The sequence below is a fragment of the Camponotus floridanus genome, unplaced genomic scaffold (genome assembly GCF_003227725.1).
Source record: "Camponotus floridanus strain SB8 unplaced genomic scaffold, Cflo_v7.5 scaffold263, whole genome shotgun sequence".
NCBI lineage: Eukaryota > Metazoa > Arthropoda > Insecta > Hymenoptera > Formicidae > Camponotus > Camponotus floridanus.
This window is the reverse complement of record NW_020229396.1, coordinates 94,842-112,628: the sequence shown is the minus strand read 5'-3', so window position 1 is coordinate 112,628 and position 17,787 is coordinate 94,842. Positions and strand designations below refer to the sequence as shown.

Sequence of the window (17,787 nt, the reverse complement as noted above, 5' to 3'; positions counted from 1 at the left end):
AACATAAGAAAATTGATTGGTTCATTTTCTTATGCATATACTTGGGGACCAATTTCCTTATGCTTCTGGTTATGCGTTTATGCAAAAGTGTGTGCTGCGGCCTTTAGGGCCTATCCAGACAAACTTGCATAGGTGCATATGCATAACATAAGACCACATGGACCAATGAGCATCGAGTATTATGTTATATAAGTCAATATGGCGACTTAATACTCGATGGTCCTTAATACTCATTGGTCCATATGATCTTATGTTATGCATATGCTAGAGAACCTCTAGGAGAGAGAATGGACAACTGATCAAGCTTTTTCATGATTGGCTGGCAGAAAATGTATCAATTTTAGCCATTGCGACGCCAATGCAAAATATGATGACACACAAATAGGACACACATGACACACATATATTAACCTATTTGTGTGTCATCATATTTTGCATTGGCGTCGCAATAGCTAAAATTGATACATTTTCTGCCAGCCAATCATGAAAAAGCTTGATCACATGTCACATGATCAGTTGTCCATTCTCTCTCCTAGAGGTTCTCTAGCATATGCACTTATGCAACTTTGTCTGGATAGACCCTTAAGGTGCGGCCTCATTGACGCTAAGAAGTAGCGTCAATCATTGGTTGAACAAGGAGGTAAGTATAGTTGCTTCATTGTTCAACCAATGGTTGACGCTACTTTTTAGCGTTAATGAGGCCGCATCTTTACCCTGAAACCATAGTTTCGCATTGTCACCGCATGAGGTCTCCAATATCAATTCGGAGTTTGTCCGTCACTTCAGTCTCTATCGTTCCTGTCGATTCTTAAAAGTTCTTCTACCGCGTGGAAACATGGCAGACGAGTAAGAAATCATAGTAGCTTCTAAAATCTAACTACATCAATCGATAATATGATTTCGTAATTCCACAGACATTGTATTAACAATTTATTGTTATGCATATATATAAATGTATCTATATTTTTACGTTAAAAAAGCAAGCAATCAGGATTGTTGAAACTAAAAATTTGCGAATACATCTTTCTCTTGTTGTCTCCAATATTGATTACGATATTATATTATTATAAGAGAAGACATTTAATTTTTGATCACGAATTGATCTGATTATCTATTGTATTATTTATTATTGATGTTTGTACAATGAACGAAAGTTAGAAAATATTACGCCAAAAAAATATACTAAAATTTACACTGTTTCTTTGTGTTTCGTGTTAAATCATAATTTTCAGTAAAAATTTAACTAGTTTCTCAAATATACATACATTTGAACGTATATTTAGCAAAGATATCCTTACATATAAATATATTTTTCCATATAGAAAAAAAGAAAGCGATGTTCCAACCAAGAAATTGCCAGCAGTACCGGAATCTGTGTTGAAAAAAAGAAAACGCCGTGAAACAATTAAAGCTGCACGTCTACAAATATCAATTAAGGTAATTACATATGTAACATTAAATATTTATATATTTAGAAACATTATGTAAAATGCAAAGACCAGCTTTCATTTATATTATTTTATTTTCTAGCAACGTGCAGATCGTTACAAAAAAAGAAAACAGATATTTAAAAGAGCTGAAAAATATGTAAAAGAATACAGAAGGAAGGAGAGGGATGAAATCAGATTGATTAGACAAGCTAAAAATCGCGGAAATTATTATATTCCTGGTGAAGCACGACTTGCATTTGTTATCCGTATTCGAGGGTAAATATTGTATCATTAAATAATATTAAATACTGCTAATATTAAAAACTGTTTTTTTCAAAGTCGTAAAGTTTAATAATATTTATAAATGATATTTATCTAATAATGATTATAATTTCTTTTAGTGTAAATCAAGTTGCTCCAAAAGTACGTAAAGTATTACAATTGTTTCGTCTAAAACAGATTAATAATGGTGTCTTTGTTAAATTGAACAAAGCAACTATTAATATGTTACGTATTGTCGAGCCTTACATTACATGGGGATATCCCAATTTAAAATCAGTTCGTGAGTTGATCTATAAACGTGGATTTGCCAAGATAAACAGACAACGTATACCAATAACTAGCAATTCCATCATTGAAAAGAAACTTGGTAAGTGAATTATTTTCTACATAATATGCTATATATGCAAATGTTAAATACCAGTGAAATATTAAAGTATGATTAATATGCATGCTATATTTTTACACTAGTAATTTTTTTGACAAATCCATGGGAGTCTTGGAAATATAAACATTCTCCCTTCCAACTTGTCAAAAATTAATAAAGCAAGTTTCGGAAAAATTTGACTATGATTTTTATATGGTCAGAATTGACAGAGAAATTTGTACAAAAATTTGTTATAACTTATTTTTTTTTTTTTTTTTTTATTATATAAAATTGTGTGTTATCACATATTAATAAAAAAACTTATTTTTATTTTCACTTAGGTCGATCTAACATCATTTGCACTGAAGATTTAATTCACGAAATATTCACTGTTGGCCCGAAGTTTAAATATGCCAGCAATTTTCTGTGGCCCTTCAAGGTATGTGCTTTTCAAAATATTAAAAAACATTTATGCATATCAATATCTTGCATTACGACATAGGCATGGTTATAGAATAATTTATTCTATTAACCTCCTATTATGTCGAAAAGTAATAAGAGTTTTTCTTTCTAATGGATATGATATCTTAATATCACAATCTAAGATAAACTCAAACACTTTTATTAATTTATATACATTGTATAAATTATAACATTGTGTATCTAAAAATCATTCTAATTGTTTCTAGCTTAATACACCAAATGGTGGGTGGCGTAAGAAAACCAACCATTATGTAGAAGGTGGTGACTTTGGAAATCGAGAGGATAAAATTAATGAACTTCTCAGAAGAATGGTATAAATTTATAAACGTCTTCATAAATAAAGTCCTATAATCGAAATTATTTTTTTATGTTCTGCCCTAATGTGTTATGAATATATATATATATATATATATATATATATTTATATTTATATTTATATTTTTTTTTGTAATCAATAGAAATCAATGTCTTAATCTCTATATACATACAGAAATGTAAATTAAAGAAGTTGAAAGGTATTCATTAGAAAATCAAATTATATTTATATTGATAAAAAAATATTAAATGAAGCTATACATTCTCGATATCATAAATATATTTGTTTTCAAATCTGCATTATATACTTTTAAGTCAAATTCGTTTGTGTGCAAATTTGTACATCTCTTGTACAAACGTTGGCCGCATTCTGCGGCGCCTACAATAACATTTTACATGTTATTTACAATGGCAGTAGGATATAAGGCCGCAGCACACACTTTTGCATAAGCGCATAACCATAAGCATAAGAAAATTGATTGGTTCATTTTCTTATGCATATACTTGGGGACCAATCAATTTCCTTATGCTTATGGTTATGCGCTTATGCCAAAGTGTGTGCTGCGGCCTTAAAAGCTGGTGGCACCCACTTTCCATAAGACATAACAGTAAGGTTTCGACCAATTGCGTTGCTCAATTTGGCCGTCCGTAACCAAATTGAGCAACGTGATTGGTCGAAATCTTATTGTTATGTCTTATGGAAAGTGTGTACTATAGCCTTAACGCTTATACAATGGATGCTCGGTCTATACTTACTATGTCTATGGTCTCGACGATGATAGTGCGGTTGTGGTAGGTTGTTTGGCGCGAAGTACGAAAAGAGAATGAATGTAACGGGTCACCCACTCTTCATTAGCAATTATTCCTATTTTGAAATGAGTTATTCTATCCTTCAAAAAGGAAAGGACAACCCTGCTTGTGGGTTGTAATTGACAAATATTCACAATGGCCGGTATTCATAGTCTGATCTTATATTTGAGATCGTTTTAAGTTCGAGCTTGAAATGCTACGCAGCTATTTGATTGGTTGAATGAGGTCTTAAGTCAACCTCCAAGCAGACTTAAGACGATCTTAAATATAAGATCGGACTATGAATACCGGCCTAAGATGGCCGCGACAATAAACTCCTTATCCCTTAGGCTTTATTCCCCTCGTCTAAAAGAGTATTTTATGCTCTGTCCTATATTTCTTACGTCCATGGTCCGATCTTATATTTGAGATCGTCTTAAGTTCGAGCTTGAAATGCTACGCAGCTATTTGATTGGTTGAATGAGATCTTAAGTCAACCTCGGACCAGACTTAAGACAATCTTAAATATAAGATCGGACCTATAATAATACCGGCCTATGATTGGTCAATGGCGTATAGTAAACTATCCCGAAGCAACTAAACCCGACTACTTGAAAACGCCAAATATTTCGTATTGCAAAATACGTATTGCTTGTGTACACTACGCGACAATGAGTCGTTCCATGACCCCTCTCTCGCGGGGCAAGGGGAGCGTAGAAGTGACCAATCAGCTGGCAGCGTGGCAATGGCTGATTGGTTAGAGGCTACGCTCCTCTTGCCTCGCGAGAGGGACCTCGGAACGAATCGTTGTTGCGCAGTGTACATAGCTTAAAATATGAAACTCTGCATGTGTGTGTCCGAGGCGCTTCAGCCTAGCTTCATCGTAATCAATTATAATCATTATAATGTAATAAGTAAAAATATATATGTGTATATATAAAGGTAAATATATATAATATAAAAATATAATATAAAAATTAATGTTAATTAAAATAAAACAAAGTAGAAATGACAATCACATATAACACATCTAACCTATTTACATTTCAATAAAAAGTTGAGATTCGCAAAATACTATTATTTAATAATAATTATCAAATTATAAAAATTTTAATTTTTTTATTAAATTATGAATATAAATTATTCTCAAAAATACTGATATATCTTTATAATTGAAAGGGTCGAACACGATGTACTATTGGAGTTGTAAATAAGAAGTTTGCCTGCAATATTATACATTCCATGTTCAAATCTCTGAAATTTCATTTTTTTTCTCTAAACAGCATCCTTTATATTTTTCATACATCGGAATACTATAAAACAATCTAAAAATATAATTTATTATATTATATGGATAAAATAATTTTATTTTTTTCTAGCTAATGAGTGCATCACAATAAAATTTAAATTCTTATAAGTCACAATTAGCTTAATTTTCTTTTATATTTTGCAAAAGATTTGTGTAAATATGAGTAAAAGAAATATATTTGAAGTGTTACCTAAAAATAAATGTTTAACTATGTGAAAATCAAACGAAGAATTCAAGAATATCAACGAATAAATTCAAGAATAATATGTATTAATGCAGCTATTTTTATTATTTTTTAAAATTTTGTTTTTTTTTATTTACAGGAGATGATATTAAAACAACAAATTTAGTTGATACAGATAGTAATCCAAATTAAAAGAAGAATATACAAGAAAAATGAACTTATAATTAGACAACAAATTCCACTTCTCATGGTGAGAGGAGTTTGCAAAAATCAATATCTGAAACAATGAATAAAAATACTGATTTACAGAATATATCTAATGCAGTACATCTCTCTCAAGATATATATGAAATAAGTGAAATGACTGTGAAACATGATGAACAAAGCCAGTCATCTGTATCTATAGTATCAAATGTCAAAAGAAAAAGGGGTAGACCTAGGAAAGTGAAAAATAATTCTATAGACCAAAATATATCAAACTCATCAAAGAATGACAATATTGTGCAAGATATCTCCGATATCATTACAGAATCCACATACACAGTGCGCAGTACAAGAAACAGTAATAAAATAAGAGTTACCACCAATGTAAGTGATTTAAGTGATGAAAGCGATACTACTAATGTGAAAGATGAGCCTATCGTCAAAAAACGTGGTCGTCCAGTTGGTACTACAGGACGAGGACGAGGTCGAGGACGAGGACGTAATCGGGGTCGTGGTAGGGGAATAATATATAATTCTTTAGATTTGGAATATGTTCCTAAAATGACGAGAAGAGATTCTCAAGTGGAAAAATTAGAAATACTGGAACATAATTTAGATTTAGATAAAACAAATACAATAGACAGTGTTTCAAATTGTTGTATTACTGAAAATAGTATAACAAATTCAAATTCTTCAAATATTGAAAAAAATGTAAGTTGTAATATATTTGAGAAAAATTTACATTACTGATCATATAACATAGAATTGAAATTTTTATTTATAGGTACAATTAGTAACTTGTGCTAAATGTAATCAACAAATATCAAAAAGACAATGGTCTTCACATAACTTGCATAAACATAATAACATGGCTTGGCAGGAAAATGAGGAGCCATTGGTAATAATATATTCAGTTGTATTGTAAAATTTTATATCTCTCATTAATTAAAATTTTATATAAAAATCGACTTTGTCTACAGGACTTTGAAAATAATATTAAATTATTAGAGAAAGTATTAACTCATGCTCTTAAAAAAAAAAAACATCTAACTTGTGAAAAGTGTGAAAATACAAAACGGAGTGTCAAGGGCTTTATATCACATATGCAGTTTTGTGGAAAATCAGAAGAAGTAAGTATAAAAAGTATAATATATATGTTAAGTTATATATTATATACAGACTGTCCCAAAAGTCCCGGACCGGTCGAATATTTCATAAACTATCCACTTTAAAAAGAAATGTTGCAAACAAAAGTTGTATGGCTTGAAGGGGGCCATCACAGTGGCAATGATTTTGACATGGGAGAGTCATTTCAAAGTCACGTGAAGATCACCGTCAATTTCTTAAATGGAACCCCCTATTTTTTATTATATGTTCGTGTAGCTCTCGAGAGCTTTCCAAAACACTATAATAAAGTATTCTTTCATTGAGTATGTTTCGAGTTATGAGGCTTGAAATCATTCCTTAATTTTGCATAAACCATAAAATATCTAGTAAAATATTCATTTTTCGATTATTTTACCTTAATATTTTTATGTACAAAATAATGAGAGAAATCAATTAGTGTAAATAAAAGCCATAGTTGTTTTTGAGAAAAAATATGTAATAGTTAATTGCAAATTACATATTTTTTTAGAAACTATTATGTGTTTTCTTTACACAATCGATTTCTCACATTATTTTGTGCATAAAAGTATTAAGGTAAAATAATCGAAAAATGAATATTTTACTAGATATTTTATGGTTTATGCAAAATTAAGAAATGATTTCAAGCCTCATAACTCGAAACATACTCAATGAAAAAATACTTTATTATAGTGTTTTGGAAAGCTCTCGAGATAAGCTACACGAATATGTAATAAAAAATAGGGGGTTCCATTTAAGAAATTGACGGTGATCTTCACGTAACTTTTAAATGATTCTCCCATGTCAAATCATTGCCACTATCTGATGGCCCCCTTCAAGCCATACAACTTTTGTTTGAAACATTTCTTTCTAAAGTGGATAGTTTATGAAATATTCGACCGGTCCGGGACTTTCGGGACAGTCTGTATGTACATAATGTGTTATTATAACTTAGTGTTACTTTATACTTCTTTATCTTTTTGTTACAGGAAAAGCAAGCATTAATGGTGACATGCTCAATTTGCAAATCTGTTATGATGCCTTCTTCCATGGAAATGCATAAACGTTATAGTCATAAACAATTAGAACAAAATAAAAATAAAGAAACATCAATTATAGTACAACGAACAAAACGGAAAGCAGCAGAGAAGTAAATGAAATGTTGCTAATAAGAATTTCCTATTAATTATAGTGATGTATTATAAAATACAATTTTCTGTAATTACAGAGCAATGCCAAAGATATTTGAGTCTATGAAAGAGCAAGAGCCAGCAAAGAAAATAGAGCTTGATTCTTCTATATTTGTATGTTTCATTTATTGTTGTTTAACAAATATAAGTATATATAATGAGAGATAAATTCTTTGACTAATTTAAGGCAGCTCAATTTTAAGGTATATATAATTAAAGTGTTAATAAAATTAAGCAAGAAACAAGAATCTCGACAAATTAGAATTCAGGAGAAATAAATGACAAAGATCATATTATTTAATTAATTTAAATGAATTATATGTAATAAAATATCTTATAAAATTTAATTATAAAAATATATACAATATAATTTACAAAGAATATACAATACAAAATATATAACATATACAATACAATTTAAAAAAAGCAAATCAATTATCTTTCTCTGTGTAAGAAAACATTAAAATCTCAAATTAGTCAAAGAATTGAATAATACTGAAAATAGAGTTATATGTATGCATACATTTATCAATTTAGAAAAATGTAATACAAATGCCAGAACTTAAAAAAAAGATACCAACTGTTTGGAAAGGTATGTGGAAAAAGGAAATAGCTTCACAAGGTACCACATCTTGCAAACAATTAGGATGTACTTATATATGCTCTTCTTATGAAAGTATTTGTGAACATTATTCTCAATGTAACTTTACTCCACAAGAGGTATATCATATTTTACAGTTTTTGCAATATTTCAAAGTAATTAAGTACATAAATAAGAAATGTTTTTATCTTTTTCAGAATTTTATATGTAAAATTTGCAAGTTTTTTGCAGATTCTAAAGATAAAATCATAGATCATATAACAGAAGCTCATTCAGGCAAAGAAGACTTAGATAAACATTCTGATTTTGAAAAAGACGAAGCGGATGAGGATTCATCAGAAGAAGATATAATCAAATTTGATGTAAAAAAAAAATATCGTTCGTCGAAACAAACACAGATAAACTCTGATGGTACAAGTATGTTCAATAGACATATAAACTATATTATCTCAATAGTAATTTTACTTGAATATATACGTACTTCAAAGAAGACATTGGTACATTTAATTTGCTATAAAATTAATAGAATGTTAATCTTACAAATCTTATGAATTTTATTAATTAAAATAAAAATTATTCTAGAGAATATAAATCGGAATGTATAAATTTTTCAATTTGTATAATAGCTTTTGAATCAAGACATATTTGTATTTATATTTATCAATATATATATCAATATATATTTGCATGCTTTTTATACCTCCTGTCTGGTTTTGAAATTGGTCTAGTATTATAGTTCCGATTATTAATCAAAGTATCTTAAATAATATATGATATAATAACTTAAAATATGAATATATTATTTATGAAATTTTAGGAATATATAACAAAATGACATTCTTAGATAAAGAAATAATGCAAAATCCACAATCAACTAAGCCTTACAAGCCATCTATACATTGGACTCTGGAATTGTAAGTGCTTACATAATTAGGTTATGTACATTAATTATTAAAATTTAAATGAAGTACTTCATATATCTACTCTTCAATTCACAATTTAACAGAACTAATAACATTTAATTTAAAAAATATTTTATTTACTCTTCTTGTTATTTACAACAGTGAATTGAAAAATTATGAACTTACATTATTTGAAGACAATATGCCAAATGCTTTTACGTTACTGGAAAATAATAATGCTATAAAATATCTCCCAGAACTAACAATTTCAATGGCTATCAAAAATGTGAAGCTTAATTCATCACAAAATGAAGAAAATTCGAACAATGATACGTGGAAGCATCTAAATAGATTCGAAAGCGACATTTATGAAAGTAAATCTGAAAACTTTGCTAAAAACTATTGTTTTTTTGAAATATTTAGTAAGATATTGATGAAATTATAATGCTGCTTTAGCTGTGCCAACATTTTTTGTTGGTGGTCCTGTATGGGCGTTAGCGTGGTTACCTATTCCATCATCAATATACACCAAAAATCCTACACAATATGTTGCAATTAGTACACATCCTACTATGGAAAAGGAGTATACTGTAGGAAATAAATATTCCGGACCAAATATTATACAAATATGGAATGTGGGAAGTTTAAATCATAAGTAAGTCTGAAAAGTACTAACAAGTAAGACAGTGCATGCAATGTGAAAAAGAAATTCAATTAACACTATTATTTTATATATTTTATATATTTTTATATATTTTTATATATTTATATATATATATATATATATACACAGAGTGACCCATTTTAATCCATCCAGTCGAATATCTCGAAAACCAAGCCCGGGAGAGAAAAATGTTTCAGACAAAAGTTGTTTGGTTTCGCGGGGACCATAACATGGTACCATTGGTTTGATCTTGAAGAGTCATTTGAAGGTCACGTGAAGGTCACCTCAATTTTTTTTAAATGGCACCCCTATTTTTTATTACATATTCTTGTAGCTGATCTCGAGAGCTTTCCAAAACACTATAATAAAATATTTTTTCGTTGAGTATTTTTCGAGTTGAGGCTTGAATAATTTCTTAATTCTACATATATCATAAAATATTTAGTAAAATATTCATTTTTCGATTATTTTACCTTAATATTTTTATGCACAAAATAATGTGAGAAATCGATTGGTATAAAGAAAACACATAGTTATTTTTAAGAAAAAATATGTAATTTGCAATTAATAATTACATATTTTTTCTTTAAAACAACTATGTGTTTTTTTACACCAATTGATTTATCTCATTATTTTGTACATAAAAGTATTAAGGCAAGATAATTGAAAAATGAATATTTTACTAGATATATTACAGTTTATGTAAAATTAAGAAATGATTTCAAGTTTCATAACTTGAAAAGTACTCAATGAAAAAATATTTTATTATAGCGTTTTGGAAAGCTCTCGAGGTTAGCTACAAAAATATGTAATAAAAAATAGGGGTGCCATTTAAAAAAAATTGAGGTGACCTGCACGTGACCTTCAAATAACTCTTCAAGATTAAACCAATGGTATCATCTTATGGCCCTCTCGAGACCAAACAACTTTTGTCTGAAACATTTTTCTCTCCTGGGCTTGGTTTTCGAGATATTCGACTGGATGGATTAAAATGGACCACCCTGTGTGTGTGTGTGTGTATAACACTATTATTTTATATATATATTCTCTTTCTTTCAGCATCGATAGTACAAATAAACTACCCGTCTTAGCTTATGCAATTGCACATAATAATGGTACAATTTGGTGCTTGGAGTGGTGTCCATCAGGATGCTACCAGGATATTGTTCTTGGCAACTATAAAGCGGAAGAAAATAAACTTAGACGAATGGGATTGCTTGCGGCCGCATGCTCGGACGGATGCGTAAATATTTATTCATTACCATTTCCTGATGAACTTAAATTCGAAAAAACAGAATATAATTCGTGAGTCGTATTACGATTTCATATTATAATTTGACATTGCTGATAAATCGTTGCTTATGATGGTTTTATTTACAAAGGTTGCCGATTTACAAGACTGATCCGGTAATAATATTAGTCGTGAATCAATTATTATATGATAGTAACAAACAGAATTGGCAATGCACTAAGCTATCATGGACAAAGGAACATGGACATAAGTAATACATTTTCGACTTAAATTATTATTCTTAAGATTAGCATATTATAATCTATAAAAATAATACGAATGTATCTTTTAGTATCATCGCGGCAGGTTTCACCAATGGTTATATTGCATTATGGGATCTCACGAGTACCTGTCCTATGTTAGTCAATATGCGAAAGAATACAAAACTTATAAACACATTCCAACATTTCTTTGCTCATCACAACACAATTAGCAGTAAGTGTAAATTATTTCATCCTTTTAAATAAGAAAATAGAATACATGTAAAAATTTACTGTATTATTTTTTTTACTCTGCACAGTGATAGCAATAGTTCCATATGGTAAAAGCCGATTTTTGGCTTCCGGCAGTACAGATAGATCGTATAAATTTTGGGACTTGGAAGATACAAGTACACCGCGACACTGTACGAAAAAGGGTATAATACTGGATGGCACATGGATGACACATTGGCCATGTTCAGTTATGAGCTTTGATGATGCGCTCGGGTAAGTTTGTTACTTTATATAATATTAACAATTACTAACAATAATAATTACTAGTAATAATCATATAATTATTTCTAATGTGATTATTTTTTCAGATACCAATATACACATTCCTGTATAATACCATTGAGAGAATATGGATATAAATACTTCCCAATTTTACCAACTAATTCACCGACTTATGTAAGAACTATATGTTATTTTTGCTGCTTCTCTATTTTTCAAATTAATGGATCATTTTTAAATTTTCTAAATATTACATTCAATTTTTAGAGCATCACTGTTTCCGATTATGCTAACAGTATCGCACATGGTACTTTAGCAGGACAAATAATAACCATTTTTCCTCATCAATTATTGTATACAGAAAAAATATTATCTAAGAAAAGACAAGTAAGCAGTTATATCTCGTAATCCTTATATTCGTAATTCTTTGAATTATAAATTTTATATATAATTTTCTTTCAGTTAAATTCATTCATTAAAACGGTAGATTTTTTAAAAGATAGTCAAAATGCAAACAGCAATGGAAATAAAAATGACAAAAAAAATTCTAAAGATTATCATTACATGCCGGAAACATATAATGAATGTAAAGATCGTTTTGGCATCATCTTCCATGATAAATTAACAGTGAGTGATTTAAAATTTATATATATAATCTGAAATATTTTAATAATATTAATTAATTTTTTTTGTTTTATTATAATCATACAGGGTTTGAAAGAGATTGTAAAAGAGAAACAGCATTGTACTCTATATAATAACGTGTTGACATCTATTCCTATTGAACAATATCCATTTACTTCTGCAAACAAGGTATATTAATAATAGTTCTTTTTTATTTTTTTTTTTACCGAATAATTATAAACTATATATATATATATATATATATATATATATATATATATATATATATATATACACAGGGTGAGGCATCTAAAACAGGCCACCTGAATAACTCCGTTGGTAAGCCGAATACAGAAAAATTGTTCAGACAAAAGTTGTATGGTTTCAAAGGAGACATATGATGGTGTCATTAGTTTAATCTTGAAGAGCCACCCGAAGGTCACGTGAAGGTCAGCTCCAACTTTTTAAATGGAACACCTTATATGCTTTTGCATATTCTTGTAGCTCATCTCAAGAGCTTTCCAAAACACTACAATTATATTAGTTTTCATTAAATATTTTCCAAGTTATGAGGCTTGAAATCATGTTTTAATTTTACATAAACCGTAAAATATCTTGTAAAATATTCATTTTTCGATTATTTTACCTTAATACTTTTATGTACAAAATAATGAGAAGAATCAATTGGTGTAAAGAAAACACATAATTGCTTCGAACAAAAAAATGTAATTTGCAATTAACAATTACATTTTTTTGTTCGAAGCAATTATGTGTTTTCTTTACACCAATTGATTCTTCTCATTATTTTGTACATAAAAGTATTAAGGTAAAATAATCGAAAAATGAATATTTTACAAGATATTTTACGGTTTATGTAAAATTAAAAAATGATTTCAAGCCTCATAACTTGGAAAGTATTTAATGAAAACTAACATAATTGTAGTGTTTTGGAAAGCTCTTGAGATGAGCTACAAGAATATGCAAAAGCATATAAGGTGTCCCATTTAAAAAGTTGGAGCTGACCTTCACGTGACCTTCGGGTGGCTCTTCAAGATTAAACTAATGACACCATCATATGTCCCCCTTGAAACTATACAACTTTTGTCTGAACAATTTTTTTGTATTCGGTTTACCAACGGAGTTATTCAGGTGGCCTGTTTTAGATGCCTCACCCTGTATATATATATATATATATATACAGGGTGAGGCATCTAAAACAGGCCACCTGAATAACTCCGTTGGTAAATATATATATATATATATATATATATATATATATATATACACATACCGATATTTATAAAACTAATTATTTCAAAAATCAAAATTTCGTTTTCTATAATATTAAAAAAAACGAACATAATTAGAAACAAGCTGATAAAAGAGAACAAAATATATTTTTTAGGTGGCTTGGAATCCAAACGCATGGAGTTATTTGTGGCTTATGGTAGGTTATCAAAATGGTTTAATGAGATTATTAAATCTAACATTTATGTCGTCTCACGACTTGAACACTTCACTATCATCGCATGTGAAATGTGTACTTGCTAAAAGAAATACTTCAACTCAATAACTATAAAGTGACTACACTTTTGATAGAAAGTGAATATTTTTTGTGAACGACATATAGAGAACTATTTTTTATTGCACTTTCACTCTTAGTTCGAAAATTAAAATTGTATAATATCGGCTCATAATATTGTTATATAATTTAATAAATAATACATAATTTTAAGAAACATTGTTATTAAATTTCTTAAAATGGGCAAAATTTCTTAAAACGTTGCAAAAATTCAACTTTCGAAATTGCAATGCTCACTAATATTGGGATCATATCTGGGATATAATAAATATTTTATACAAATAAAATAATATATAAAGTAATTAACAATAAAATTTGTTTTTTCTGTAAAATATTTTTAACATAAATGTAGAACTACTTTACGATTGGTTGAAATATAATTCCGCTACGCGTTTACCGCTTAATGGGACATCAGAGGTTTGTTCGCGTCGCATGCCCCAACATACTCCTACTTACTCCACTACGCTCCAATACGTTCGCGTCACCGGAACTAATATGGCGACTAGGTGTTCGCGTCGTGATAGAACATACTCTAAAGATGCGGCCTCATTGACGCTAAAAAGTAGCGTCAACCATTGGTTGAACAATGAAGCAACTATATTTACCTCCTTGTTCAACCAATGGTTGACGCTACTTTTTAGCGTCAATGAAGCCGCACCTTAATAGCGGCCCGTCACCACGTGCGCACCTCCATTGCACAGCACTCTGACGCAACGCTAAAACAATGTCTAGTAACAAAATTTTAATAAATACGGTAGAGGTAAGTAGATTGTATATTCTTAATAGAAAATGTATTAATATATATAATATATAATAAATATAATAGATATAATAGATATAATAGATATCATTATACAATATATATTATAGAATTGCGCGATTAGTAGCGTATTACAACATAACCAAACAGAAGGAATAATTGGCATAAATATATGTTTTCTAAATACAACATGAATATTATTTATTACAATGTATTCTTTGTATAGGATATAACGTGTGGAGTGTGCACGTAACTTTTTTTTGTTTCTTATATTCATGATTAATAATGCTGCTGCATTCTAATAACCATTGATGATAACGATAATTAACTGACATTTTATTGATAATATTTGATAATAATGATAATATTGATAATATTGATAATAATGATAATATTTGATAATATTCCGCAATTTAGATGATTTACTGACTGCTCCAGCGTTTCAACAAATCACTAGCATGCCTGCAATTGACGCTAAAAGATGAACAAAAGGCCTCATTGACGCTAAAAAGTAGCGTCAACCATTGGTTGAACAAGGAGGTAAATATAGTTGCTTCATTGTTCAAGCAATGGTTGACGCTACTTTTTAGCGTCAATGAAATTGCACCTTAAGGGGCAATTAGGAGCATGTTCCATGTGCCTCACCTTCGATGGCTGGGTTCCAAAATTCACTGCCAGTACTGAAAATCTATAGTGTACGTCACGTAAACTATAGATTTTCAGTACTGGCAGTGAATTTTGGAACGCAGCCGATGATAGTGCAGTTGGGGAAAATGTGCGCGCATGCGTAATATATAAAATATGAATTGATGGATAAATTCTTTAAAGGAAAATGCATAACAAATTCTCCATCTGTATATATTGGCACTGTATGTTCAACATAGTCGGTTATGCATGTTCTAGGTATTCGTCGGACGAAACCTTCATTTCAGTAATTGCGTTAACAGCAATATCTGTAAATATAAATTATATAAAATTTAATAAAAATGCACAAACTAAAAAAAAGGCGAATTTAAAATAAAACCAATCTTTAGAAATTATATTAACACAAGATTAGAACGCTACATCTTCTTAATACTTACTTTCGTCATCGTTTTCATTTTCAAAATTATTAATATAGCCAAGGGTAAAATAGATTTTGTTCTACAAATTCATCATTAATATTTATTATCAATTATAATATTTTTAATTATTTATTATATTTATTATCAATTATAATATTATTATATAATTATAATATTGAAATCAGTAAAAGCATCAAGAAGTTATCAGTAATGTGCGATTGATTGGAAGCAAAAAAAGAAGGGAAAGTGCCTCAAGTCCGTTCGTGTCACCAAACGTTGGTGCACATGAACTCATCTGTTCTAACCGCCATCTTACTTGTGATCCAAGTGCTCTCTGGAGTACATTGGAGCATGCGACGTGAACAAACCATTAAATAAAGAAATACCATGTAGGAAGGAGCATGTAGCGATATATCGCGGGAACATTGGGTTAGTTTTATGACGTCATGAAACGTCATAAATGACGTCATCACATATCTGGCGGTATATTTCAAACACACTAAAAATGCATCAAACAAAAAATATGAAAGTAATGAAAATAAATACTTTACTAAACATAACTATTGTTAGATATAAAATACAATAAAATTAACCTACAAGTTGTAATACTTTTATTTTGACTCTATTATTTTACATAGAATATATTATATCACTTACGTATGAAATGTTTCTATGCGTCCTTTTGTTTTAGAAAATCCACATAAACAACAACTGACCATTTTTTATTTTTTTTCTTTAATTCTCAGTCTATTTCACAGTTCTTACACAGTTCTTACACTCTACAGGGCACAAAGACGTTAAAAGATAACTAAAACTGGACATATTTTCGTCAAAGACATCTTATAGTTAGAGACAATAGTCGATGAAAAGTCGGCTCATGATCCGAATTTAGTCACTAATCTGTCAAGCCAAAAAATGACTAAAAGATGACTAAAAGACAACTAAATTATATCATAATTTTTAAACGAAACATATATTTCAATCCCTAAATAATAATATAATTTATCTATTTCATATAAAATTTTATATAAAAATTTTGTATAAAAATTTTATTTATAATTTATACTTGCATATTGCACTTTACATCTTAAATAGATAATGAAAAATTATTTTCGTTTATTCGCCGGACATTTACTTGTCCGACTTATAAAATCAATTTAATATCTGAAACCCGTGTTTTAGATCAGAAATTAAATTGGACAATACATTTTTAATCTTATTTATTATCTTTTGCAAACTTTATATAATTCTCATAACTGTGACGTTTATTGAATTCAATGGTAACGTCACAGTATGGCTGCGTTCCAAAATTCACTGCCAGTACTGAAAATCTATAGTTTACGTGATGTACACTATAGATTTTCAGTACTGGCAGTGAATTTTGAAAGCCTATATATTACAATGACGTCATAAATTCGATTCTATCGATATTTGGTTCACTTTCATTACGTCACATCCGTCGCACGGCAAACAAAGGATTTTCGGTCATATGCTCCTTCCTGGTATTCTTTATTCAATGGAACAAACCTTTTATTATCTAGGTTACGTTCCAAAACGCAAGTAACCGAAGAAAATTTTACTCGATGGCTGATTCAAACCAATCGGAAACGCTTAAAAGAGTTTCGGAACGGCAATCGAATAAAATTTTCCTCGGAGAGTACGTTTTGGAACGTACCCCTAGTGACTATAGTTACGTATCAGATTCTGACGCCATCTCGCGGTGATGTGTTATTGTAATTCAAAATATACCGAATAGCGCGTGCAGGCGCGTATTCATTTCTTAAAATAAAGAGTAAAGAGAGATTCAAGACACGCAGCAGCATCTGAGTGACAAGCAAAAGAATATCGTTTATTTGAAGAGAAAAAAAGAGGAAAAGGGAGGAATCCATGATATCCATTTAAATAAAAAAG

General features: G+C 29.5%; 2 protein-coding genes across 3 annotated transcripts; both read left to right on the top strand.

The window, feature by feature from the left end:
* The first annotated feature begins 682 nt into the window (after positions 1 to 682).
* LOC105253662 (60S ribosomal protein L7) lies at positions 683 to 2,916 on the top strand. The gene is made up of 6 exons (XM_011261826.3): positions 683 to 846; positions 1,323 to 1,437; positions 1,531 to 1,706; positions 1,832 to 2,079; positions 2,418 to 2,515; positions 2,766 to 2,916. Exons 1-6 carry the CDS (start codon positions 836 to 838, stop codon positions 2,874 to 2,876), a joined length of 759 nt encoding a protein of 252 aa, XP_011260128.1. The 5' UTR covers positions 683 to 835; the 3' UTR covers positions 2,877 to 2,916.
* A 2,383-nt stretch (positions 2,917 to 5,299) lies between these two features.
* On the top strand, positions 5,300 to 14,158 carry LOC105253667. Of its 2 annotated transcripts, none has more exons than XM_025409425.1 (19): positions 5,300 to 6,071; positions 6,145 to 6,258; positions 6,341 to 6,490; positions 7,475 to 7,635; positions 7,714 to 7,789; positions 8,213 to 8,395; positions 8,474 to 8,687; positions 9,094 to 9,190; positions 9,341 to 9,552; positions 9,635 to 9,833; positions 10,902 to 11,147; positions 11,225 to 11,344; positions 11,426 to 11,568; positions 11,654 to 11,840; positions 11,936 to 12,023; positions 12,114 to 12,233; positions 12,309 to 12,473; positions 12,558 to 12,659; positions 13,876 to 14,158. In XM_025409425.1, exons 1-19 carry the CDS (start codon positions 5,442 to 5,444, stop codon positions 14,041 to 14,043), a joined length of 3,375 nt encoding a protein of 1,124 aa, XP_025265210.1. In that variant the 5' UTR covers positions 5,300 to 5,441; the 3' UTR covers positions 14,044 to 14,158. The 2 variants fall into 2 exon arrangements, with proteins under 2 accessions (XP_025265210.1, XP_025265209.1); XM_025409424.1 differs by having other exon boundaries at positions 8,474 to 8,693.
* Positions 14,159 to 17,787: the final 3,629 nt, after the last annotated feature.

Excerpts from the sequence above, each read along its gene's own strand:
- LOC105253662 (XM_011261826.3), top strand. Across the intron at positions 1,707-1,831 it reads TTTGTTATCCGTATTCGAGG|TGTAAATCAAGTTGCTCCAA; the intron begins GTAAATATTGTA and ends AATTTCTTTTAG. Across the intron at positions 2,516-2,765 it reads ATTTTCTGTGGCCCTTCAAG|CTTAATACACCAAATGGTGG; the intron begins GTATGTGCTTTT and ends AATTGTTTCTAG.
- LOC105253667 (XM_025409424.1), top strand. The coding sequence starts at position 5,442 with ATGAATAAAAATACTGATTTACAGAATATATCTAATGCAGTACATCTC. Across the intron at positions 6,491-7,474 it reads TTTGTGGAAAATCAGAAGAA|GAAAAGCAAGCATTAATGGT; the intron begins GTAAGTATAAAA and ends TTTTTGTTACAG. Across the intron at positions 11,148-11,224 it reads GAAAAAACAGAATATAATTC|GTTGCCGATTTACAAGACTG; the intron begins GTGAGTCGTATT and ends TTATTTACAAAG.